Source organism: Phalacrocorax carbo, chromosome 16 (assembly GCF_963921805.1).
Source record: "Phalacrocorax carbo chromosome 16, bPhaCar2.1, whole genome shotgun sequence".
Classification (NCBI taxonomy): Eukaryota; Metazoa; Chordata; class Aves; order Suliformes; family Phalacrocoracidae; genus Phalacrocorax; species Phalacrocorax carbo.
In genome coordinates, this window is record NC_087528.1 from 2,237,808 (window position 1) to 2,263,147 (window position 25,340).

Genomic DNA, 25,340 nt, shown 5'->3' on the forward strand with positions numbered 1-25,340 from the left:
TCGGGGTCGAGGGCCTGAGCTGGGGTTGGGGCTGTGAGAACAAAAAGAACCAGAAAAGGGAAAAAAAAAAAGTCAAAAATCCCCAACCCACGTTTTAGATTAATTAGTGATGTCCCCGGTGACTCAGCAGAGGCCAAATGGATTTGCTTTATGTTTTATTGAAGGGCTTTGCTGCAGGAGGCTGAGGGCAGCGAGGGATGGGGGAATCGGGGGTGCCGTGGGTGCTCCCAGGGGAAGTGGCCCCAGGGGTGGGTGTCAGCACCCGCTGGAAGGCCAGGGCCATCCTGGGTGCCCAGTGCCCAGGTCCCTGCCACGGTGGTGGCATTTGCATAGCATCTCTACGTGCTAATTGGGATGGAAGAACACTGGTTGTCTCCCATTCCTGGTGCTGGGCGCTGGTGGGAGAGGAGCCGAAGGGGGCACGGGGGAGCGAGCAGCCCGGAGCGGGTGGGAGCTGCCTGATCCCCCCAGACTGAGGAAGGGCTGAGCTGCTCCCACAGCATCCCCTTGCCCCGGCGTGCAGCAGGGACAGATCTACAGGGAAAGAGCAGCCTGGAAGCACCCTCTGCCTGGGCTTTCCAAAGCAGGGGTTGGGCAGTTTAGTGCTTAACAGCCGCTGAGGGATATTATTTCTTTTTGGTGAAATTGTCTAATCAATCACTTTTTAATTCAGGCGGCTCTGGCACCCGTGCCGCCCTGGGACGCTGCGGGCTGCCGTTTATGTACAAAGAGAAATACGGCTGGCTCAGTGCTGGCCACCTGCCTCCTGGGCTCGACAACGGCCTCCCCCGGCACGTATCATTTTCACTGCCCCCATCGCTCGGCATCGCGCAACCCATCGTCCTGAGGAAAGCGGGCACAAGGTGGGCCAGCACAGGTCAGCCACGGGGAGGAGGTTTCCCATGGCAGGGAGGTGCGGGTGCAGTGACGTGTGGAGACGGTGACTTGGGTCAGGGCAGGGGGAACTGGTAAAATCACAAACCAGAAAAGATACAAGGCCAGGAAAGTGTTGGTGCCTGTACAGGGACAGCAGGGTGCTGCCATGCCTTTGCCCAAGGCTGCTCAAGGGAGATAAACCCCCCGCCAAGTGACATGCTGCTCCTCGGTGATGCTCAAGCCTCACCTAAACCTGCCCCTCAGGCTCGAGGTTTATATTTTCCCTTCTCTGGCTGTTGCTTTTCAAAGTGCTGCAAAAGACCAAATCCCTCCCCGATGCCAGTTTGGTCTCAGATTTATGGCCCAAGCCCCGAAATCCTCTGCTGCTTGTGAGATCCTTTGAGAGAATCACAGCAGAAAGTGTTTATTTCCATCATAAAGATCTGTTTTAATATTTTAACATAAATCAAGCTGCGCTTTATGGGTGATAATAAATTTGTTGGCAGAAACTGCCTTTGCAGCCCGAGGCAGTGGAGCAATTCAGTTTGTTTGGTTTGAAGTGCAAGGAGCCGTATTGAGAAGGAGAAAGTGCAGCTGTTTTAACTGAGTTTGCAGTTACCGCCCAGCGTAGCAGGAGGCTAACAGAGAAGAAGAGGTGAGGGTCTCCATTAGCCTCTCCGCTTGCCATTTCTCCTCGCCCTGCAGCCCCATCAGTCACGGCCGTCCCCTCCAGGAACAGCGGCTCAGTGCACGCACGGGGGGAGGAAGGAGGTGGAAAAAGAAGCCAGACTAAACCAGATGTATAATGTGCACTTTATTGGTTTTAATTCCATTTTTTGAAAACTAATTACAGTCAGGACAAGCATCACGCGAGAATCTGTAATAATGAATTGTTAGTGTTGGTAACAGCCAAATAAAAATTAGACTAATTTGTGATGGGCAAGAGGAGGGAGGCTCCTGCCCCGTGCCGAGCTGGGGTCACCCAGCGTACCCTAGCCAGCGCTGGCTCCACCGAGCCCTCCCCTTCCCGCTTTCTCCAGTAATTTTTAAGGCATCGCTATGTCATGTTTTGTATGAAAAATGTTCTCTCTGCCGTAGAGCTTCTTGCCGTTAGTCACCCCAATTCCTTGGATAGATTTGTTTTGCTGCTGTGCAAGGACAGCGGGTGTCAGGGAATTTGCTGTTTTTTATTTAAGAAAGCGCTCGTGCTCCTTCTCGGTAAGGTACCGCGGCAAAGGCTGGGGCTGGGATGTGAGCCCTCACCCTGCCGCTGCATCCAGAACCTGGATCCAAGCAGCTCTTAGAGGTAAGGCCCCTTAGAAGTCACTGCCACAGACCGCGCCGAGGAGGAGAGGTGGTCACCCAGGCCAGGGGAGAGAAGGCACGTCTTGAGCGGTAGGAGATGGCAGGCGAGGGTGCGCCAGGCTGGGCTCCCTCTCCTCCCACCCCAGGCGAGGCAGGCAGGAGGCTGCGCTGTGTGAAACAGGGAGGACGGGAGGGAGCCCAAGGGCAGCCCTAAGAGGGGAAGGAAGGATGGGAGGAGATGGAAAAAGAGAGAACGGCCCCGTTCTCTGGCTGGCACTGAAATGTGAAGGCGAGAGATTGAAATGGGCGCTTGAAGGGACAGAGGCTGAGCCAAGCGCGTTGCAGAGCACGGGCAGCCCAGGGCAGGCAGTGCAGTGGGAAGGGCCTCGGCCCCCTCCATAAACCCACACGTGTGCACTTGTGCAGAGGAACAGCTCCGGCAGCCTCTCCAGCTTTCCAAAGGCTCATTTCATCAGCATTAAATTCCTCCCTCCGGCTCTGCCCAGCTCCCAGCTGCCTCGCAGGTGGCTCCCAGCTCACCCCATGAATTTGCCCTCCAACCAACTCTTCCCAAACCAGCATCAGCTACCTGCATCAGCTACCTGTAAAGTAACTTGTTAATTTGGCACTGAAAATGCCACATCGGTTTCCTGGAGCACTTGGGGATGTTTAAATTCACTAGGGGGGGCTGCCGATGCCCGTTTAGGATCAAGGTGGAGGGGAGGCAAACAGTCCCCCCGCATCCTCTCCAAGCAGCTCAGCAAGGACATAGTGGCAGTCGGTGCTCAGGCTCGAGAGGTGCAGGGTTTTGCTTTAAAAGCCATGAAGTGTTTTTATGCAGCTCCAGGTACTTGCATATTCCCCCAGGAGGAGCACTTCAGGTCATATGGAAACTAGAAAGTCCTACTTGAAAACAGAGCTTGATTAAAAAGAGCTGCAGTTCAAAGCTTGCTTTAGTGAGCGGTGACACTTAATATTGCAGCAAGTGCAGAGGGCAAGAGGATCTAACATAAGTGACGTGCACCTGGCTTTGAACCTGCTCTAATAAGTGGGGCTTAAAATATTTCAGGTGAAAACTTCTAAAGTTCTTCCTTTTGTTAGGAAAGCCCAGACGACATTTGCCCAAGGGCCTCAGAGGACAGGACCCAGCGCTGTTTGACACCGTCTCGTATTATAGTGACCACCAGCAGCCTCGAAAGCAGAGGCTCACCTAGAACACTGGGTGCTGAAGGTAACAGGCAGCCCAATTCTCAGAGAAGCTGAGCAGGAGCAGCCCAAAGCGCACCTCAACCCTGTGCAGAAAGAGAAGAGGGGGGATTCAAGCCCAGTTCGAGCAGGGCTTCAGTTTCCGCTCCCCCACCACACCTGGGAGCTCTGCTCCTGCAGGCAGGCACGGCTGAGCCCAGGCACTGCCGCTTCCTCCTGGCACCAGCCCATTCCCTCGAGTTAACACCCACCTTGTTTCAAGGCTAATTACCCAGCGCAGGAGACTGGAAACACATCAGTGCGCACAGCCAGAGCTCCTGCAGGCCTCACGCGTGTCGGGACTGGGTAATTAGCACCTCCCCAGCCCACAGGAATCCTGACCACTGGAGTCAGAGCCAGGCCCGTGCAAAGGTGAGGGAGGGAGAAGGGCTCTGCCATGCGGGAGCCGAGGGAAGCGAGGCTGCAGTTCCCTTTCCAGGGGCAAAGAGCTGCATCCCTGCACGCGTTGGGGCATTGCTCTGTCCGGCTGGGGCGGCCACAGCACAGGAGAACAGGATGAGGAGTGTGAATGTAAACTCCTGGGCTGGAGAAATCCAGCTCTAAGCAAAAGATCCCAGATCCCAGGCGATCCGTGGTGCACAGACAGGTTAATGCCTCTAGAAAAAGAAAATGTAACAGCACAAAATTATTTTCTTCTGAACTAGGCCTATTCCCACCCTAATTTCTTCCCTCAGCTGGCACAGGAGGTTGGTTTGAAGTGGTCTCAGCAGAAAGAAGAGACTCAGTTCTCCCAAACTCCTACCAGATTCTGCACAGCACACCCCTGCCTTTGGGAGAAGGAACATTTAGCCGACCAGCGTAGTGAGCAGCCAAGGCTGTCTGCTCTCCTGTGTGCCGAGACCTGCAGCACACAGAGAGCCGCTGTAGGGACGGCAAAAGTGATGCTCCAACAGAGCTGAAGGCAGAAACGGCTGGACACTGGCTAATCGTGCAGGCTGCCAAGGGCTCAGCCCCGTGGCTTTGTAGAGCGAGTCTGAGAACAAGGATTGTAACAAGGCTGGGTCCACTCCATCCACACCCAAAATGGAGTGAAGAAAGTCTGTGTCCAGGTCTAAACCTGTGCCACCAAGCCGATGGCCTGGAAACCTCCCTTCACGCTGCCTCTCCCCGCTCCACAGTCCCAGAAGGGGAGCTGAAATGCTGAAGTCTCTGGAGCCCCGGGGGAGCGTGCTGCTACCCCCAGTCAGAGTTTTGACTCGCTCAGGACAATGTTTGCTGTCACAAAGACAAAGCAAGAAAAGCCCCATATGAGCACGAACACAATCCAGAAGGTGTGTCGGAAAGGGGAGAGGTGCTTGTTAACCGTCCCGCTGCCGAAGACCAGCTGAGTGTCCTTCCGACTGCAGTACGCAAGGAAAGCTGGAATGAGATACTGGATCCCATTCCCTGCATAGGCTCCCGTGATCCCCACCAAGGACTCCAGATCGTGGGTGCAGAAAGCCACCAGCACTGGGGGAATCAGCGTGATGGCAGGAAAGACAATCCTATCCACCACCCACGGGTAGGTCCCCCCTTCTCTGTGGAAAAGGGTCTTCCAGTTGTTGCGCAGGGTCACTGCGATGATGGGGAAGTTGGTGCTGATGGTGAAGACGGGGAAGAGGCCCAGGAAGTAACGAATGAAGGCGACGTTGATGATCTCGCAGTTGGTGAAGTTGAGCGTGTACATGTCCATGAGGGTGTCATTGCGGAAGCAGTAAATGGCAGTGAAGGACAGGAGGCTGTAGAAAGCCAGGATCAGGATGTAATCGAGCAGCACAAGCTTGTTGACATGCTTCTTCTTGGAGATGGGTGTGATGAGGGATGGCAGGGAGTGCTGGCACATGAAGGAGTAGACGCACACCCCAAAGAGATTGCGGATACCCGACAGCTGGGCCATGGACGGGTGACCTTCAGCTTGGCCTCTGCTGATGCGGATGAGGGCCAGAATAATCATGAGGATGAAAGCTAAAGAGAGAGAAGGTTTCAGGTCAAGCCCACGTCTGCACTCCCCATAACCCTCCTCCCATCGGCACCGGCAGTCTTGGCACCAGCTCCCTCCTGCTCCACTAGAGCATCTCCTTATCTGTGGAGAAGGTGGTACATCAAAGGCAAGGCACATGGGAATTAATCACGACTTGCTTTCAGCGCTACTCAGCAGATGAGGGACAGGCTCAGGACTGCCTTTGGCAGGCATCTCCCTCCAGTGTCCTTCTTGCAGGGACACCCTCCCACCCTCGACAGCAAACGGTTGCTCTGGGCCCTTCAGAAGTGCAATGCTAACACGGCTGGCTGAGCCCATCGCCCTCAAGGGTCTCAGTCCATGGATGCTTCTGTCACACACCTTGGCTAAATATTACCATTTAAAAATGCCTTTGAGATGTTTGAGCTTTGACCTCTAAAAGAAAAGACTACATCTGACTGCAGTCAGCACCAGGAATGTTCCGACACATTTGCAACCGGACTAATGTTTCCAAGACCTCACCTATGTACGCAGGCAGATGTGCGGGAGCAGCAGCTACTACCGAGCTTTTCTGTCCCTGTGATCTGTCAAGCACGAGAGAGCAAGAACTAGCCAGCCATTTCCCGGGCAGGAGGAACAGGCTGTCTGTAGTTAATCCCAGGGTGGAGAAGCCAGTCTGGAAGGGACTAACGCAGCACTGAAAGATTGCTATTAAAATTCATCACTTCTAGGCACAAAGTCTGCTCGTCTACCCTTCACTTATGTCAGGGAAAAGCCTAACAACATTTTACAAAGCTTATCACAACAAAGCAACGTGCTATGGACAAAAAATGAATTGAGGAGATTGGGCTAATGCCCTTATTTACTTCACTGGTGGAAATCTGAGCCAGAAGCAGTTACTGCTAGACTGTTATTCCTAGCATGGCACATAAAACCAGCAGAAAACGAATTCTGGTGTCACAGAAATCCCATCAACCTGGGAAAGATGATCATCAGCTGCTGGAATTAACAAGAAACGGGAGGAAAAAAATCTGCCTGCGAGGGCAGCAAGCAGCGAGATTTACAGGCTGGTGCTGGCAATGGATGGGCTGCTGTAGCTTGCACAGAGTTGTCTTTTGCACTGGTTTGAGGCATCGGAGCAGAGCTGTGAATTATCAGGTAATGAAAAAAAAAAACACCAAAGTGCTGACACTACTGCTATGGACAACTTTGAATGTCATAAATATAAATACAGAAAAATTAAACAGAGCAGCGCAGTCCTGCAGCCAAGCCTACAGAGGCTGGCCACTGGCACTGTGAGCCAGGCGGGCTCGCGTGGGGTGACAAGGACACTGGCTTGCTCTGTGCCCAGTACTGCTCTGCCTGACGCAGGCGGCTGGGGATGGGAAACCCTGGCAGGGACGGGACTAGAAGGGACAGTTACAGACCAGTTAGCGAACGCTGCCTCTCTTGTCCCCAGCGAGACTGGATTACCCTTAACTGAACATTGCCTCCCATCACCCCCAGCACTCCCTGAAACCCAGCTTCTCCTCTCCCAGCAATCCTCCTTTTCCTCCTGCAGCAAACACCAGCGCTGTGCCGAGCCCTTACCAAGCTACACACTGCATTCCATCTTGTGCTGCCTCAAGAAACCTCTTGCTTCCAGCTGTTTCCCAGTGACAGGGCAAGTCTAACATACCTCCACAAACACTGGACTGATGACAGCAGATCCATTTCTTCACGGCACCACAAGGGCCAGGCCACTTTGGGAGTGCAGGGCTCTATTTACTTTCCCAAGAGCGGTCACAGAGGGCTACGGAAAGCAACAGCTCCTTGCTCTGGTGCCATTCCCCTCACCGTCACTCAAGCCAGCAAGGGAGGGGCACTGTGAACACAGTTCGGTGTGTTCAGAGACAGAGCAACGGTTGTTGTGCCTCCCCCATTGCTCCCTGGAGGGGAGATGCTTGCCAGACGTATCTGCTAGTGCTAGATAGCCCGAGAGCGCTGTGTTCCAGGTGATGTGACATTGGCTGCAGTCCCCAGGCTTGCACAGGCTGCAAGGAAGATGAGAAGGTGCCCAGAGCAACAAGACCAACCAGGTTAGGCAGCCCTGGAAATACACTGAGACCACTGCCTTCCCTCTCACCGGGGAGAGGTGGTTGGCCTCTGCAGCCCAGTCCTGAGCAGTTCCTGTATCTGGAGTAGGTGCAGCTGCAGAAGCCTGGCATCTCTTCCCCTGCACACAAGACAGTAAATCTCCACCTGCTCTGCTCAGCAGAGTGAAAACTGAACTGTTTTCATCTCCCAACTCGTTCTTGCCATTGGCTCAAAACCCCACTTTCTGCACCAGCGCTAACAGGACCAGTTCAGGGGAAGCCCCAGGCTTGCACCCCATCCTCACTTAGAAACCCTCAGGCCCTCCTCTGTCCCAGCATGTGTTTTTCTAGTAGGGAGCACTGATGGGCCAAGGTTTCCAGTGGCTTCCCTAAATGATGGATAGAAGTCCATGGCTTAAGAAGCTATAATTCATCACACCTTTGTTTTTCCTTAAATACTTCCTTCATAAATTAAACCTAGTAAAATTCAAAGTTACAAGGAGCGATAATCCGATACTAAGATCTAAACTGGTACTGTTTCCAACAAGGCAAGCTGTGCTCGCTCTGCCGACACATGATCCTTGAGAGGGGGTGCTGAGCAGACTGGAAGCCTCCCCTGCACAATTCCAGCCCCAGAGCAGACACTAACAGCCCTGCCCCAACTGCTGTGTTCTCTCTCACTCCCTGCAGCAGAAGAGTTTCTCACTCCTGGAACCAGAGAGTTAAAACATTTGCATGTCAGATTTATCTGCTTGTCCCTGGGAGGAGGCAAGCCCAAAAATGAGACTATTTATGTTGGATGATAAATCAAGATGAAAAGAAGATGACAGACTGACTGACAGGCAGCTCTGAGCAGACGAGAGGCAGCTCAGGATCCTCAGGCACACAAAAGCTCCTGCTCGCATCCTCCTCTACCTGGAACAGCAGGCTAAAGGCAGAGTCACACTACACTATCTCAAGTCACCTACAGTTGCCACACAAACTGTCCAACAGTGTTCCTGCACCACAAGGATCCTGGTGAAGCCAGACATAGGTTCATAAAAAAAGCCTTGATCTGTTCCTCTACATGCAGGATGGAGGATATAAGCAACACACTCCAGGGATGAAACACCTTCAGATAACATGACCAACAGCACCCAGAATCACAAAGCAACAGCGATGCTACCGTGGATTATTAGTAGGTTACGTGAAAGGTATGTTTTAAGCCTTGTTTTATACAAATGCTTTAAAAAGCAATTGAGGGTTTTGCTTGTCCTGATTTTTCCACAGTCAGACCCACTCCAAACACACACACCACAGGGAGGCTTCGCAGTCAGCAAGGCACAGAGGGCGCTTCTACTTGTCTCATCTTCTCTCCTCTAGAGGTTTGAGCATCCTTTTCACCGAAGGATGCAAGTGACGCTGTGTGTGTGGGGAAAGGGGATATGCCGTAAGGGAAAAGCTGTGATGAATCTCATCACCGCTGCCCAACTGCCTCCCCTACAGAGCCCTCATCTCATTCTGAGGAGCAAACACTGGCCCTTCTCAAAGCAGACCTTGCAGACAGCCACTGCTGCCTGTCCTGGTCAACTCGGGAGATGTTGATTCAGATACAGGGCAGCTCTGCTGTGGTTCTTGCTGGTGGAAGAAGGATGAATACGGACGAGCACACATCCAAATAAGAGCACTTGGAGGAAATATGGGAGTCTGGGGATACAAAAAAGTACATTGTTGTGAGCTTTGATAGAAACATAACAGAGCTGCAGAGAAGCAGTGAAGATAATTTAGCTATTCTAAGTTTAAAGACTGTTTTGCAGAGTTAGAGCAAACACCTTTGTAAATGAAAAATGCTGTCTTGTGCATGAGCTTCCTCTCTGTGCAGAAAGGCTATTGCAGGAAAAAAAAAAAAGCCCAAGGCCAAAACATGTTTCTTCCCCATCACGGTAGGTTCCTGGAAGAAGAATGGATGCACAGAATGAGTTTCTGGCTTAACCCTCCCTTGCATCCCTGGCAAGACACTATGCATTTGAGATGTTTCACCTGGTGCCCCATGTCTGTGTCTCTTTGGCATGTGGAAAATAGCAGAGAAGGTCCTGAACTGAGACGTCCTGGGGAACAGGGAGCAGAGAGATGCTCTGTCATGTAATTCAGAAAGAGGTGGCTTGGCAAGGGGGAAGCGAGCTCAGAAGTGAGGGTTTACCAAACCATGATGCTGAATTACCTCTCTGGGATCCCAGCAAGAAAGGCCAGATTCAACAGTGAACGTTGGCCTTCAAAGCACTGGTCCCAGTTAAAACAAGGATGGTTTTACTGGCTCTAGAAATTGTGGCAGCAGTCAGTCACAAACCAGGGATAAGTAAAAGATTCACTGGGGAAAAACCCCATCAAACAGAACACAGATTACATGACAGCCACCTGTATGCTAACAGCCAGAAAGGTAAAGACGGAGGAAGAACGATCTTGCCACCCATTCACCACAGTTTGAGTCACATCTTCTCCAACTCTGTCCCTACTCTCATTCCTCCTTCCACATGGGAAGTCTGGCGAGAACATCACCGTACCTGCCCGCCGTCCCTTCCAGGGATCCAGAGAGGCAGTGGCACGCAGCCACACCACCCCGCTATCAGCAGAGCAGCCCACGCCTGGCTGCTCCCCCTACCCTCACCCACAGCCATTTGTTTAAGCAGGCGCCGCGTTGCGCTGCCGACACGTTTGCGGCAGGGCCATCCGTCACCGCCGGCTGACGGTGTGACAGAGCTTTCTTGTCGAAGCGGAGAATCAATATGCCAGGAAATAATGATAATGAATCACCCTTTCACAAAGCATGCCACTAGCTTCCCTTTTCATACATTAGGTGGCATGATGGATTCCAGGAGGAGGATGTTTTCAGGAGCTTCCTGAGCCCATTGTCTTTGGGAGGAGGAAGATCCCTCCCCATCTTAAACTTGATCCTGATCCTCCATCAAGCCACAACACAGCAGACCACTCAGAGGAGCAGATCTCATTCAGTTTAACATGAGGCAGCTCTTCCAGGAGAGAGGGCATAAAAGCAAGAGCACCTGCTCTGTGCATATTGAACAGCACAGCATCATGTCAAGACAGTCCTACCTTCTGCATCCCTAGCCAACACTTGTGCAGTCTGCTTCACTGCTGACGGCTTCCTAGGATGCTGATGTCCCCCCTCAGAGCCAGCTGCCCTCCATCCATGTTTTGGGCAAGTTTAAGAGCCCTCTGCAACTCTGGAACTGCCAGGAATTATGGATGCTGTAGCTTCTGAAGTATTAAAGCATGGCTGGAGTTCACCATGCTGGCAGAACAAAGTATCGGAAATTAAGACATTGATTCTTAAATTTAAAACTCATTTACCCAGTTTCTCCTGCAGAAGCTATATCCTATCACTTGTTCATGACCTCCAGCTCTCTGTAAACTCCAGAGCAGCAACTGGTAAATTTCTCCAACCTTCAGAGGAGGTTTCTATAGGAAATGACAGTAAAGAGGTAACATGAACACCAGGTTTGCTCCATCAGATGTGGGAGCTGGAGTAGTTAAGGATCAGATTTGGCAAGGACAGAGCCCAAAACATCATATCTAGGAAGATGAAGCATTTATGAGTACAGAGACTGTGGGGAAGCAAGATGGATATGTTTAAAGAAGACAGCAATTCTCTGGAGAGAGATGTCAGGAGAAGAGGAGGGAAATTACTTCCCAGAAGAAAGGTATGAGCAAAAGTTGTGGGAAATCAGTGTAGCTCCTTCCTCTAATAGAAAGCAGGGACTTGCAGGGCCAGTGTCACCCTCCCGGCCCCAAAGCCTAAGGCAGGGTCTATGTGGCAGGGGACCGTTGCTCATACAGAGGGGAAGCACAGCCACATGTTGGGCATGTTATGATCACAGAAGCGTGATGCAGCTTACCAGGTAGGCAAGAAAAAGCCTCTCGGGCACCTCCACTCCCCCTGCCATCCCACCCACTCTGCCAGGCTTGGCAAGCTCCTGCTGCAACTGCCTCACACACTACAGCTGCCCTGGCCTCAGGCCAGGCACGGCCCTTTTTGTTCATAAAGGGAAGCTTTATTAAAAAGTACCACTAGGACTTTTTGATTGTCAAAAGCGATTCAGCAGGGCTTCTCTGCTGTAAAGGCATCATTTCCCTGCTTTTCTTTATCATCTGGGGCAGGGTTTGCTACACAACCACCAATATTTACAAGCAGCCTCCCCTACCGTGGTAACAACTTCTGCTGTGAAACCGTTGGAGCTGGCCCTTCGCAGCCCACATCAGCTGGTCTCCACAGACATCTGCACACCAGTAACAGTTCACAAGGAGAAAAACGGCTCTGCACTCTGGTGTTTATCACAGGCGCTTTATCTCAACATATGGGAATGAAAGAGCAGCCAGCGAGGCTTGTTTGCTTCTGGTGGAAAATTACCCGTGTAGTTTATCGTCCTCTCTCCTCCGGTCACCTTTGGCAGAAGCACCATAAAGACTCTGCAACCGGGACTCGGCTCTGAGCTCTGCTGTTGACTTGGTCTATTAGCTTTGACAGTCACTTCTCTCTCTGTGTGAGAATTTACTCTTCTGTGAGAAGGGAATGACACACACTTTGGTGTCCCCATGAGCCTGAGACAGAGCTGTGCATGCTTTGGATAGCACTGGGTGCAGAGCACCAATGTCCCATGAAATCCAGGTGCTCTGCAGCCTTAGTCACACCTTCTCCATCCTGCTTCGGGCCCTACCCAGCAAAGTTTTTATCACCTTGTTCTAACACACACACTCTGAACAGAGAGCTGCTTTGCATGCCGCACACTCACTCTGAAAACCTGTGCGGGCACCATCATCTGGACACTTTTGCAGGGCTGAAAGTGTCCTTATATTTCCAGCTCCTCTTCTCCAGCTCTCAGACCCATCAGTTTGTCTCCTGCTGCCTGGATAAAGTGCTCTTTTCAGGAATGTCAACTCCTCAGGCAGGATCTCAGTGGTCCCGTCCAGCACCGCACGTCACTCTCCATCTGCATCTGAAGTTAACAAGGCTCTTTCACTCACACAGGCACTGCTTCACCCCACTGCCCCCCACAAACAGCACTGAAATGAGCTCCTCAGCCAACAGCTCTGAAAGTAGGCATGACAGACGCACAGCCTTTTAACTAACTCTTCATAAATATATTCACTTCACTTAGTGAATTATTTACCCTGGGTGCTGGCAGCAGCTTTCTCTGCTCCGAAACGAACGCAAGAACATGAAGTAACTTTGTTGAAGAAGCTTGTCAGAATGAACATGCAACAGTGTCCTGATTTACATCCAGTTCCCTCTTCCTTGCCGTTCCTGTATGCCCTGCTCTGTGAAAGGAAAGGGGCAGAGATTGAGCCGGTCCTTCCTTAAGCTGTTTGCAGAAAGCTCCATTTCTGATGCAGAAGAGAGGCCACATTGAGGACTTTGGACACTGACAGACCAATCTCTCTGCAAGACTGGAAGCACTGGACTTCAGATAATCGTCACCCCCTCCTATATCAGCCTCCGCTATAATTCTCAGTCTCTGCAGCTGCAGCTGAAAGGACGTAGCAGAGCAACTCTGGATTTCTGCACTGGATCAACTCCAGCATGGCTGGTTAAGCCTGCTAAGGATGGCAGCAACAGTTACTACAGCAGCTGAAACCTGCTCATAAAGGGAGATGGTCTGAGACCAGTTCTCTGCAGAAAAGTGCTGAGGAGTCCTGTAAAGGGCAGGATTCTGGTGGAAGAAGCAGAAGTATCAGAGAAATGAACAGATAAGGGAAGAGCCTCACCAACGTGCTTTGAAGAGCCCTCTCCTAGTTTCTTGCCTAGCAGCCTTCTACCAAGTATCCCTAGAAGGTGATGGGATGGGGGGACAGGACAGGAAGGAATAGGGGAGAGAGAGGAGAAGAAAAAAAAAGCTTAACGCACATTTCCTGGCTATTCTTGTCCTTTTCCCCTCCCATCTTACTGGCCAGGGAAAAGAGCTAGGGAAGAGATTTTATTTCTGGTCATATAATTGTGGGGCCCTAGTTTGGGCAGGGTTAGGAGTGATGTGTCTCAAGGGCTGCAGTTACGTGAGTGGTTGTGGTGTGATCTGACTAGGCTACAGGGATAGGCAACTGAGTCTGAGCAACCAAACCTAGAATTTTATTCCTCTATAAAATGTCTCTTTATTAAAACACAATACTTTCTAATAACTGCAATACAGCATCAAGAACAGCACATAGAGCAAATGTCCCACGTGGGAGCTGTCTGGGAACATTTGCCAGCGACTCTTCAATAACAGTGGTGATAATCATGCTACCAATGTCTTTAAAGCCAACAGTGCTCACCTATAGAGCTGGGCATCTCAGGCTGCAACAGGCTGCAATTAATCGGGTTAGCTGCTTAATACACAATAGCCCAATGTTTGTTGCTGAGCTCCCACAAGCCCTGTCCTTTTGTTATCTTTCCTAATCCATATCCTTTCCCATGACGCTGCTAGACAGTTATTATCCAATATTATCCAATAATAGAGAGGTAGGGCTGTGCCCCAGCGAGCTGCGTCGCCTCTGCTTTGAAAGGTGGATCAGACTTGCCTGGCTCAGTCCCTTTTGCCCTCCAGCAGCTCACCCCTAACACCACCCAGGTGATCAGGATTGAAGAAAGGAGGTGGGAAAAAAAACCAGCTAGATATTCAAGTCTCTTTAGGGAGCAATCCATCACCATCACAGATTTAAATCCTTGAGGAAAAAAGAGCCCAATGTCCAAACAGCAGAATTGGAAATATCATCAGTTCTAATTTATTGCTGGCTTAGTTGGTTTAGTCTTCTGCAGGAAATGCCCTATTCCAAGAACCTTGTAAGAGACCTGGAAGCAGGCTCCAAAACTGGTGAAGGACTGGGGCTGGTAACAGCTCCAAACCTGCAAGGCTGAGGTGGAAGAGAGCTGAAAGGAAGGAAGGAGTTACAGTTTGAGGGAAGGAACCCTCCCTACCCCAAGGGGACAATTCATACCTCCCTGGTGAACCAGTCTGGGCCCTGCTCTTAGCATCCTTGCTCAAGGGCTGGGCCAGCCAGCAAGGTTGTATCCCCAACTCGGATCAAGGCTTCACCTTAAGCACCATTACCAGTATTTAAAACAAGTGATTTTCGCCAACTAGCCCTTTCTCCACAGAAGCACAGATGACAGGCTCCCTATCACACCCATTAGGGTGCCTGTGCTCAGTCTCCCAAGGCAGTTTGGGCATGAGTAGGAGAGGGCTGACAAAGCAGCCTCAGGAGCTGTTACAGTTGGGAAAGGGATGGGAACTTGTGTAGACAAACCCTTCCACACCAGCCAGCTCACTGAGAACAGAGATCTCTAAGCACAGATAAGGCCAGCAGTTCAAGCACCGACTGCTACACTGAGTTTAACCGTTGGCACTCACCCATGTGAGGTGGCAATCAGTTTTGCAGCCAAGTAGGTAAGCTGTGACTCTTCAGAAGGCTGCCAACAGCTCGATGGCTCTGGAAGCCCTCTCTCTGCCATCAGCCCCGCTCCACCTGGAGACGCAGATCCACCACCCTCTGTGCTCCTCTCAGTCCTGAGAGGGAAATGGCTCGCCATGCCAGCCTTGTTTCCAGCTGAGCTCTCCATGTTCAGCAGGCCCAGACAGTGAGGGCCCATCTGTCTGGGCTCTCTAGCAGTACGGCACTTCGGCTTGCAAGCTCCTCCTTCAACTTCCTCCTTTTAGAGACTTCAGAGGTGCCTGTCCTGGCTAGTCCCTCACCCTGGGAGGAAAAACACAGCCAGATGAAGGTTTGATCCCTGCCGCATCACCATGTTCTTTCATCCGGCCCATTTTTAATTTCCAGTTCGGGTCCCAGAGTTTAATACTGCATTTTTCAGAGATAGAATTAAAATTTTCTTGTCCACAAGGTGTGGAAAGTGACCACTGTAAGCTTTGTTAGCTGATGTGCTGCTTAAGATGAGCACGAGGCTCTGGAAAGAGGCTAGTGACATTTGATTATCACTTAGATCAGGAGAAAAAGGGAAAGCAGCTTTCAAAGGCAAGGCTGACACTGTTACAAACACCAGCAGAAATGACCTTCACACACAGCTAGCTCTCCCTGCTGCCAAGAACCATCCTCTCAGCCACTGTCATCTGAATTGCCAGTACACCTACGGCAGTGCAGCCTTACATCAGCCACTGCTGCTCCAAAATCCAGGGCCTTTTCACCACGCTGGGGAAAAGGGTGTAGGGCAGCTCCTGCAGTACCTGCATTGCAAAGCCTGTACTGGCCTCCCAGCTCAAATAGGCTTGATTTTTTCAAATCACGATGCAAAGCACGGGTCAGCTTCCCGTCCACACCAGGCCAGCGGGGACAGGTAAACTGAATAAGCCACTCTCTGTGTGGGAAGTTTTTACCCAGCAAAACAAACAGGCAGGCTGGCAGCTCCAGCGTTCAGCTCTGCTGTTCAGAGTGCTCGGCAGAAGGGGAGCCACCTTCAGCACCACGTGGCTAAAAACAACTCAAGGAAGATGAAAAGGCACATATTAGAGCAGTACAGGAGTCCACATCTGGCCACTGGCATTCAGACAGGACAAGTTCAGGAGAGCACAAAACACCAGCCACGACCATTCTTTAGGATCTAAGCTCTCTAAACACCACCAAAAGACCAACCCATGTTTAACTCTCAGCCCTGCTTCTGGAGGAAGGGATAGAGGTGATGTGAGGACATGGGAGAAGCCAGCTTGATAAATCTAAACAGTACAGGATCCATCCTTAGCCTGGCATCTGCAGCAAGAGCTTTTATCTGTTCCCTGCATAATATGGCTGTTTAATAAATCGTCTTTCCTAATAAACCTATCCCTCATTGTACACATACGGAATCCGTCGCTCTAAGTAGCCACTGAGGTGCTGTCAGGGTCATTAAATATCATTATCTGGGGCAGCTGTTCCCCAGCGTGCTGACGCAGGAATCAATCAGGCTAAAGCATGAGTTTCCCCTACACTTCTCCAAACACTGCCTTTGTCCCTCTCCATCAAACGATGAAAAGAGAAGCAGTTCTGCATTTCTGCCAAGGTTTAGCAATCCTCATACTGGAAGGAGCCAGCTAAAGGGAAATGAATGGCAGATCAGGCAGACGTCAGGTTGTCACAGAGACAGGATGAGGCCTGACTGATGTCTTTACCAGGAAAGAGGAGGCAAAATGGTTGGAAACAGGCCAGTGAGCTGAACAGAGATTATTCTTTTTAAGAAAAAAAAAAGAAAAACACCAAAGTAAAACAATAAAAAAAACCCCAAACTTCCTTTAATATCCCTTAATGATAACATATTTCTCTGAAGAATATGGGAGCTTTCAAACCTTTCTGTGCTCAGACAACAAAATGGAAAAACATACAATCAGGATTTTCACACCATTGAGGTCAGGATTTGTTAGCTCAAGCTGTTCAGCATCTGAGACTTGAGGGCTTAAAATTCAGCCTCACTTTCCTGGGTGACAACTGCTTAACCCCATCTCAGATGTTCCCTGGAACAGAGGATCTCTATTCCTCCACAGTGACTGCCAGCTGCTCCCCAACAGGGTCACAGCCCTTTGAACTCCCAGAAAAGGGATGATAGCCAACTGAAGTCAGGTCGAGTGTTTGTGTGTGCGGTGGAAAATAGTTTGAGAATCAGCTTTTCCTATTCCAGGTCAATAATAGGTATAAACAGAGCTAATTCTGTGCTTGAACAGTCTGGGCCCATGAATCAGGAAGCTGTTAACCTGCAAAAACGCTGCTGGTGCTGTAACACCTTCTCTGTTAGCCCCGAATATCAGCTGCTCTGTCTAGGTTACACAAAACAAGAGAAACCTCAACATAAGCCTCCGTAACACACACATACTCCCCTCTCAGCCTTTAAGGGCATGTACACGTATAAGCCAGATACGAGGCAGCTGCATCTTTGGATGACAAAAGCACTGCAAAAAAAGTAGCAATATCTTATTTCTCCTTAAGGGAATTATCTGTCTTCCCAGAAGATTTTAGAGAGAACTCATGAGAGCTGGGCTTCCCAAGGTCAACATACACTGGGGGTTTCCAATGCAGCATATCCTACACTAAAGCAATGCCCAGGAATGCAAACAGATGATAAAACTGAGAGCAGAAAGTCTACAGAAGTGCCTTTTGTTCTCAGATCAAAACAAAGATCACTCAAAGTCCATTGTATAAATGCTGAGAGAATGAGAAACTTACTGCTGAACAGCAAGAGGTGGGTATCATGGTTAGTGCCCCCACAGAAGACTCTTCCAAATCCCTTCTGCCTCTCATACAAACCAGATTAAAACTTCATCTACCAGTTCATGTCTGATGGAGAACAATTTGGGTTGTTTTAATCAGAAATTTCATCCTAAAACAAAAATCCTTTTCCTCAAAGATTTATCATGCCTGGACAATCCACCTCCCTCAAAGAGATTGTTTTGACAAGCACTTGTTTCCAAACAAGAATATCTTGGGAAACAGGAAAAAAAATAAAAAGAAAGAAAAGCAAGCGTCAGTAGCGTGACTCAGTTTACCATCTATGGCAAAGATGTGGCCAAGACTCACCTATCCATCTCATGAGGGACGTCATGATTTGAAGATACTTGGTCTTCTGCACATTGAAGAAGGTGAAAGGACCCAGGAGGAGAGTGAATGCTGCCTGGAAGGACAACAAAAACACCCATTAGGTTAAAAACCAGAAATACTGCTAGTACGACAAATTTATCAGTCAAGCAAAGCTCGCCTTGAAAGTTCACCTCTAGACACGTCTGTTTGTCACTGAGCTTTCTTTGTTGCTCAGTTTTACAGCTAGGCTGGCTGAGACACAGGGGGTCAAGCAAGCTGCTCGGTATCAGAGAACATGCCTTGGGCAGAAGTAGAGCACAGGATCTTCTTGGCTCTCAGCCGCTTCCTATCACTGCTACAGCACGTCTTTACTGACACATTTCAGTAAAAGCTTTCAGTACAGCCTTATGGAATATTAAACTATGGCCTCTTTGACTGGGTACATGCTCAGTTTAGGTCTGGATAGCAATAGCCATGACCAGTCTGCTCGCATTAACATTAATGGGGTAGCTTCAGGGTGTCCCAGGCTGAACAGCAACAGAGCCAGGTCTGCCCAGAACATTTTTTTTCCCCATGCTTTAAGTTGCTTGTTTTACAGCGGGAAGCTTATACCATAACAGTTAAGCTGTTGACTTGGAAGCTGAAAACCTGTGCAAAGTGAGGGGGAGGGAATAAATCAGAGATACTTGTAAGAATAAACTTAATTCAGTGTGGAAATTAAAGACCCTGTCAATGAGGAAAGATCTATCTTCACTGCCCTCTTAGCTGTACATCGAGAGACACCGAGTGGCACTCAGAGCCCTGTCTAGTGCAGATGGAGAAAAGAAAATGCTTTACTGCAGGAAGACAACAGACCTTGACCGAGGTCTGAACGTGAACTGAGAAAAGCTACTTGTGACAGGACAGGGAGACAAAATGGGTGTTACAGAAGGCAGCCCTGCTCATGATCCACAGGATGGCATGGGCTAGCGATATACTAACAGGTCCAAAAGCTGTAAGCACGCAGTATCTAGAAAGCCACAGCATACACAGTACAGATTTGTTGAGCATCCCAAAAGGATTTTCAAAAACAAATACTCAACATTAATATTTACACATTGCTCTTTTCCATGACTTCTTAAAGCAGTTCCAAAAAAAAAAAGTGTAACCAGAAGGGAAGAACTGGGACACAAAAGGGCAGGCTGCGGAGCCTCAAGGTCTCTGTTTGATCCCAACAGAGTCAGTGACAGAAATTAATCCAAGCTATTTTAAGACTAGTACAACCCCAAGAAGCCTTTTTTGAAACTGTTTCAGAATATCTGTGAGGCAAATTGGAAACGCCTTGCATCACAAGTATTCTCAGAAAACCAAGGCAAACCCTTAAGGGGACCAGAGGAGAGAACCCTTGGTTTCACACGTCACTCGGTCAAGATGTATTCTGACCTGAGGCCATCATTTACACCAAGTCTTGTTTTTTTCTGCTAAAAAAAAAAAAAGACAGAAAGCATGCACAGAAAGTAATTGAGGATCGCAAGAGGAAACGCTGATATCACACTGAACACAACAACACAGGCGTAACTGGCAAGACTAAGAGCTAAACCAACCTTAATACTGATGACACTCAGTTTAAAAAAAGACTTGTAACTGGCTGGTTTGCTTCTGTGTTTAATCTTCTCCTTCTTGTTCCTTTCTAATTCCTTTTCGAGCTTCACTCCACTGTCCTTCCACTGTCTCCTGCCATCTCCAGACTGCCACTCCATCCCAGGATAGTGCACAAACCCCAAAGGACTCAATAAACTTTTAGTCTAAAGAGAGATGTCAAGGACCTAGAGTAAACCAAGAAGACACCAACCCTCTTACTTGAAATTATTCTCAAGTTTGTGACTAGTATCTTTCAACCTCCCCTCCCAACACACACACTGCTCAACACAGCCTCCCTTCAAATCATGTTTATAGCTCGTGTGTCAGAAAGAGTTGAAACAAAAAGAGGCGGACGAAGGATGGTGATAATTAAGGAACAGGTGTCTTCTGCAAATCAGAATGCACCAGAACCAATTGGCAAAACAGCACCTCAAAGCATGGCAGGGATTGACACAATCTCTGAGCACCAAAGCAGCTGGGTCTGAAACCTGGATTTGTATTAAGCACTGAGGAAAGAGCTGTGTTAAGGTGGGTTTGGGACTCAGTTGCTGAAAAGCATCAAAAGCATCATTAGGTACTGGAAGAATCTGGGTCTTCTATGTGCTCCCCAACAACTGCTGAGGAAGCGTAAGGAATTCACAGAATGGTGGGGGTTGGAAGGGACCTCTGGAGCTCACCCCATCCCACCCCTGCTGGAGCAGGCACCCCCAGAGCAGGGGCACAGGGCCGCGTCCAGGCGGGGGGTGAATGTCTCCAGGGAAGGGACCCCACAGCCTCTCTGGGCAGCCTGTGCCCCTGCTCTGGCACCCGCACAGGGAAGGGGTTTGTCCTCATGTTCAGGGGGAACTTCCCGTGTTCCAGCTTGTGCCCGTGGCCCCTTGGCCTATCACCAGGCACCACTGAAAAGAGCCCAGTCCCATCACCCTGAAACCCGCCCTTCAGATACTTGTAGGCATTGATGAAATCCCCCCTCAGTCCTCTCTTCTCCAGGCTGAACAAACCCAGGTCTCTCAGCCTTTCCTCAGAAGGGAGATGCTGCGGCCCCCTGATCATCTTGGTAGGTCTCTGCTGGACTTGCTCAAGCAGTTCCACATCCTTCTTAAACTGGGGGGCCCAAAACTGGACACAGCACTCCAAATGTGGTCTCACTAGGGCAGAGTAGAGAGGGAGGGTAGCCTCCCTCGCCCTGCTGGCCACACTCCTTTTAATGCACCTCAGGACACCGTTGGCCTTGGCCCCAAGGGCCCGGTGCTGGCTCAGGGTCACCTCGCTGCCCCCCAGCACCCCCAGGGCCTGCTCAGCAGAGCTGCTTTCCAGCAGGTGAGGCCTCAACACATTCATTCCTCTGGATGTTACACTCCACTTTCCACAGTTATTCTCCAATGCTCAAGGCATCTTACACAACCAAATCCGTTGAGCAACTCTTTCAACCCTCGCCCTCCTCTGCGGGCTTTACTGCTCAACTCATGGAGAAGAGATACAAGTTGTTGCGCCTGAATGGTTGGATTCCTCCTCCCTCATCCTTTAAGATGATCAGCATCTTCTGTTCTTAAGAAGATCCTGGAGCTGGTCCAAAGGAACCAAGTGGGAGGTGAATTCAAACTTCAATGAATTCAAATTTCTGTGAATACATAGAAATGTATTACCTTTTCCACTTGACACCCATTAGCGAACCAAGATGGATATCCACAGATCAATACGCACGACGTTAAGGCCTGGAATGAGAAGAGGTTGCCCTGCTTTGCAGAGATTTGTGCCAACAGCTTTTAGGGAGGGAAGCCATGGCACACACTGGACTGCTTGAGAGGAGGAAGGCAGGGCAGAAGAGGATATTAAACGGCCAGATTAACAACACGTCAATGTGAAATTTTGTACAGCTTCACAGGATTCAGCACAGGTCAGGAAAGGGGGATCAGTTCCTCACCGACAGCCAGGACACGAGGGGCAAGGACTCAGTCCCTAGATTAGAGCTAATCTCATCATCAGCCCTCAGAAGAGTCCCAAGGCCAGGAGCCTTTTTAAAAACACACCCCCAAAAGGATGAGAAGAGACCATGATGCTAGTAGGAAGATGTCTGCTTTCTCTACCTCACTGTGCCAGACACCTAAATGCTCTTCCAACCCATTAAGTTAATTAGTTTCATAACTTCTCCCTAAGGAAAAAGTAAGCCCAAATAAGCACCTCAAACATATACCTGAACTTTCCACCTGATGTTCTCCAGGCTCAGGCCTCCTCCAGAGAGATATAATTTACAAAGTGCTTAATTACATGTACTAGTCAAACAATCCAAAACCTACACAGAAAACTGCACCAGTGAGCCTTGCCAGAAATCAAATATGCACAGCTCCAGCACATCAAAAAGCTCTTCCAAGTTTTCCAGTTCACCTCTTGAGCTAGCTGAGATGATTTCTAGGAGTTTATCATTCTCTTCCTAAGCTTCAGCAAATTAACCCAAGGCAGAATGAGCATAGTCTACTTTGATCAATTTTTTTCTGCTAGTGAAGTGGTTTCCTATTAGAACCGAGCAGGTGTACATGGCGATTCATTGTTAAGCCTAAGCAAGGTAAGGAAATCTTCCCTTTGGCTAAGGAGAAGCATCAGATCTATCAAATGCTGTTAATATTCACAGGATAGCAGAGAGAAACCTTTACTGTGTTTTTGCAGAGTGGTTCCCCAATTTCTCTCCAAGCTCCTCCATTAAACAGGGAAAGCTAGACTAGTCACCAGGCTTGCTGTTGAGGGGTACACGGAACCCACACACAACAAATAAATGCAACAGATGCAAAATTCCTTACTTTTCCTTCCTTCCTCATACTAAAACCAGCATGATGATCCAGCACATTAGTGACTGAAAAAACAGTAGTTTTCTTGCTTTTACTGACATTTCAAGTCAGAAAATTAGAAGCCAGCAAGTGCAGAGGAAAGAACAGCAGCTTGTCACCCTGAATCACAGTCTGCCCTCCAGGCTAGTAGGAGCCATGAGCAGCACACCAGCTTGCTCAGCCCCAGGGAGGGTCTTCAAATCCATTCCTCTCACCAAGCCAAGCCACAACAGTACCGGCACCAAGGTCTGGGAGCTTCTCTTAGCTGGCTGCTCAGCTGACGCCACTTTCCCAGCCTCTGCACCTGTCAGCTCTTAGTATTTCAAAGTAAAAAGCAGGCAGGTCAACTCAAAGTCTTCTTGCCACAGGGGAAACTAGCTGGGGCTTACCATTGCCTGGAATATATTTTTATTTATATTTATAAAAGTGTATTTTATTAAAGCTCTTATGTTAAAACTTGGTTACATAACCTTGTTTATTGGTTTATCTTAAAAAAGCAAAAGTAAGATCAAGCGTTGATAGTACATCTGGCTGGTTTTATCAGCTTAGTTTCAGCCAAGAGGACCACCAAGAGAGCTCTCAACCACTAACCGATGGCCAGCTAATACCAAGAGTCATTCAGACCATACAAACATGCTTTAAGCCAGTCAGAGAGCTGTATTGACTAACCAAGTTCTTTATTGACCTGAAGGGTCCATATATCACTCTGAACCAGTACAGTTCAATAGCTTTCATCTGCTTCCCAGCATGCAGCTTTAACAGAAGCAGCCAATACAGCTCAGGAAGCACAATTAGCATCCAAAATGTGGCTGATTCATGTATTAGATGCAGTAGTTCCAGCATTATGGCTAGTGCCTGCACACATTTGCAAGAGGACCATCTGAAAACCAGCTTCATTCATAACTGTCATCAGAACTTGCTTGTTTTCATGCTCCACAAACTCATCTGTAAGAATTGCATCTGTCTTTGGTCCTTGCTGAGTAGTGAATTAAAAACAGTAGCTACTGTTTCTTGTTCATTCAGAGCCTGGCAACTTTCAGACAGTTGAGTAGAAGCAGGGTATTTACCTGAGCAAAGTGAGACAACGAAGACTGACCTTGTTAAATGCAGTAAATACTCCAGAAGTGGGGGGGGGGGGGGGGGGGGGGGGGGGGGGGGGAGAGGGGAGAGGTTGGGAGTTTTTGGATAAATGCATTTGTGTGGCAGAGCGCTTTCACACCAATGCAAAGTTAATAAGTCTCAGAAATCAGGCCAAGGATCCCTCCGTTTTAATATGAAGATGGTAAAGAGATGTTGCAGTGTTCTCTCCTTAGATATCTCCCTTGGGACTGAGGCCCCAACCACCCTTTCCTCCTCCTCTTCCTCCCAGCCTTCCTCCCCCTCATTCAGAACCAGAACCCACCCCAAACCAAAGCCTTCCTTGGAGGCTCTTTCTTCCCCTTGATAGAGGTGCCAGCATCTCACACAAACTTCATTCCAGGATAGGACCAACTCTGCTCTGCAGACGTTAATGTTTGGGTTTCACAGCTGTTGAGCAACAGCACCTCTTCTCCCAAAGACAAGAGTACAGCAAACAACCCTACTCTAATGGGGAGCAAGCTGACGAAACAAAACGGATCGCTCTCCTTGGTAGACTTTGCCGCCTTGGCTGGAAAGCTGAGAGTGCTTCACACAGGACTATGGGTACACAGCATTCCCACTGCAAAGCAAGATAACGACAGGAAGACACAAGCCCTCCTGAAAGAACACTTCCCAGAGGAAGCTTTGTTTGATTCAGTTCTCAGGCACAAGGAAAGTCTCCTTGAGCACGGTAGGAAAAAGCAGACATTTCATCCACGCTGTCAGGAGTGGCAATTCTGACACCCACTCTGCTTCTGCAAGACATCCCTGAGCTATTTCACAACCCAGCTGAGCACTAGAAGGGACAAACAAAACAATATAACAAAACCAGACTGCACAGGTATGGAGATCAGACAAGATGTTTGGAGAACCAGGGACTGGCCGATCTGTTCCCACCTCAGGTACTCTCCTCTAGAGTGTGTCTAAGGAGACATCTACGAGGGAAAACCCAAACCCCAAACTTGATTTACCATCACTGACACAGGTCAGAGGTTTTGTTCCTGGTTGGACGCTTGAACCAGACCTATAGTCTTCAGTAGAGTAGTTTCTTGTTCATTTGTGTTCCCATACACATCCTCAGGGAATTTTTAGGGCTGACTTTGGAGAGAAATATTAAACGCAAGGTGCTTTCCCTGCTCCCATTTGGGACTCCTAGATAAAGAAAGCAGAGCTTTGTAACATTTCAGAGCTACTTGCAGCTACACCAACACCCACCCGCAGCCTCCGGTAGCTCCTGTGCACCCAATTCAAGTTGTGGCAGATGCTATGCTACCCAGCAGCAGGCTCCAGTTGCTCATGCCAGGGCTTCAGTGCTTTTCAGCTAAAACACGTCAAGGGAAAAGGGTCTCGAGTGCAACGTGATGCCCCTTCTGCCATCTCTCCTCCCCTTCACTAGGGTGACACGGCCACGTTTCTCTCCTGCATGAGCTCATATCTCAAGCTAGAGAGCCAGATGGCACACCAGTGAGGGCGGCGATCCAAGCTTTCGTCGGTAAAGCTTTACCCCTTGCAGTGGACAGTACAAATATAAATACATGTAAGGAGTCTGATTATTCAGGAAGGAGCTTTTTAGAGAGCTGGAAAGAAAAATAAAGCCGAAGATCCACAGCCTCTCAAGGCTGGCGGCAGGGCTGCAGCAGGGGCCATGCTGATAGGCAGCAAGTTATCAGCACACAAGCAATTATGAAGCTCTTAAAGTTGGTTGAAAAAAGATAAACCAGCAACAGAACAAGGACTGCTCAAAGAACTTGAGAGACAAGAGGGATTTTAACCTCCAGAACCTCTGAGGAGTCAGAA

At 49.3% G+C, this 25,340-nt stretch overlaps 1 protein-coding gene across 3 annotated transcripts in view; it reads right to left on the reverse strand.

The window, feature by feature from the left end:
- Positions 1 to 1,675: 1,675 nt before the first annotated feature.
- TMEM104 (transmembrane protein 104) overlaps positions 1,676 to 25,340 on the reverse strand; it is a 46,055-nt gene continuing 22,390 nt past the window's right edge. For all 3 annotated transcript variants that reach the window (XM_064467495.1, XM_064467492.1, XM_064467494.1), the window contains exons 9-10: positions 17,983 to 18,076; positions 1,676 to 5,391 (exon numbers count right to left, since the gene is read on the reverse strand). In XM_064467495.1, coding sequence (XP_064323565.1) covers positions 4,631 to 5,391; positions 17,983 to 18,076 — 855 coding nt within the window. In that variant the 3' untranslated portion in view covers positions 1,676 to 4,630. The remainder of the gene's footprint in view (positions 5,392 to 17,982; positions 18,077 to 25,340) is intronic.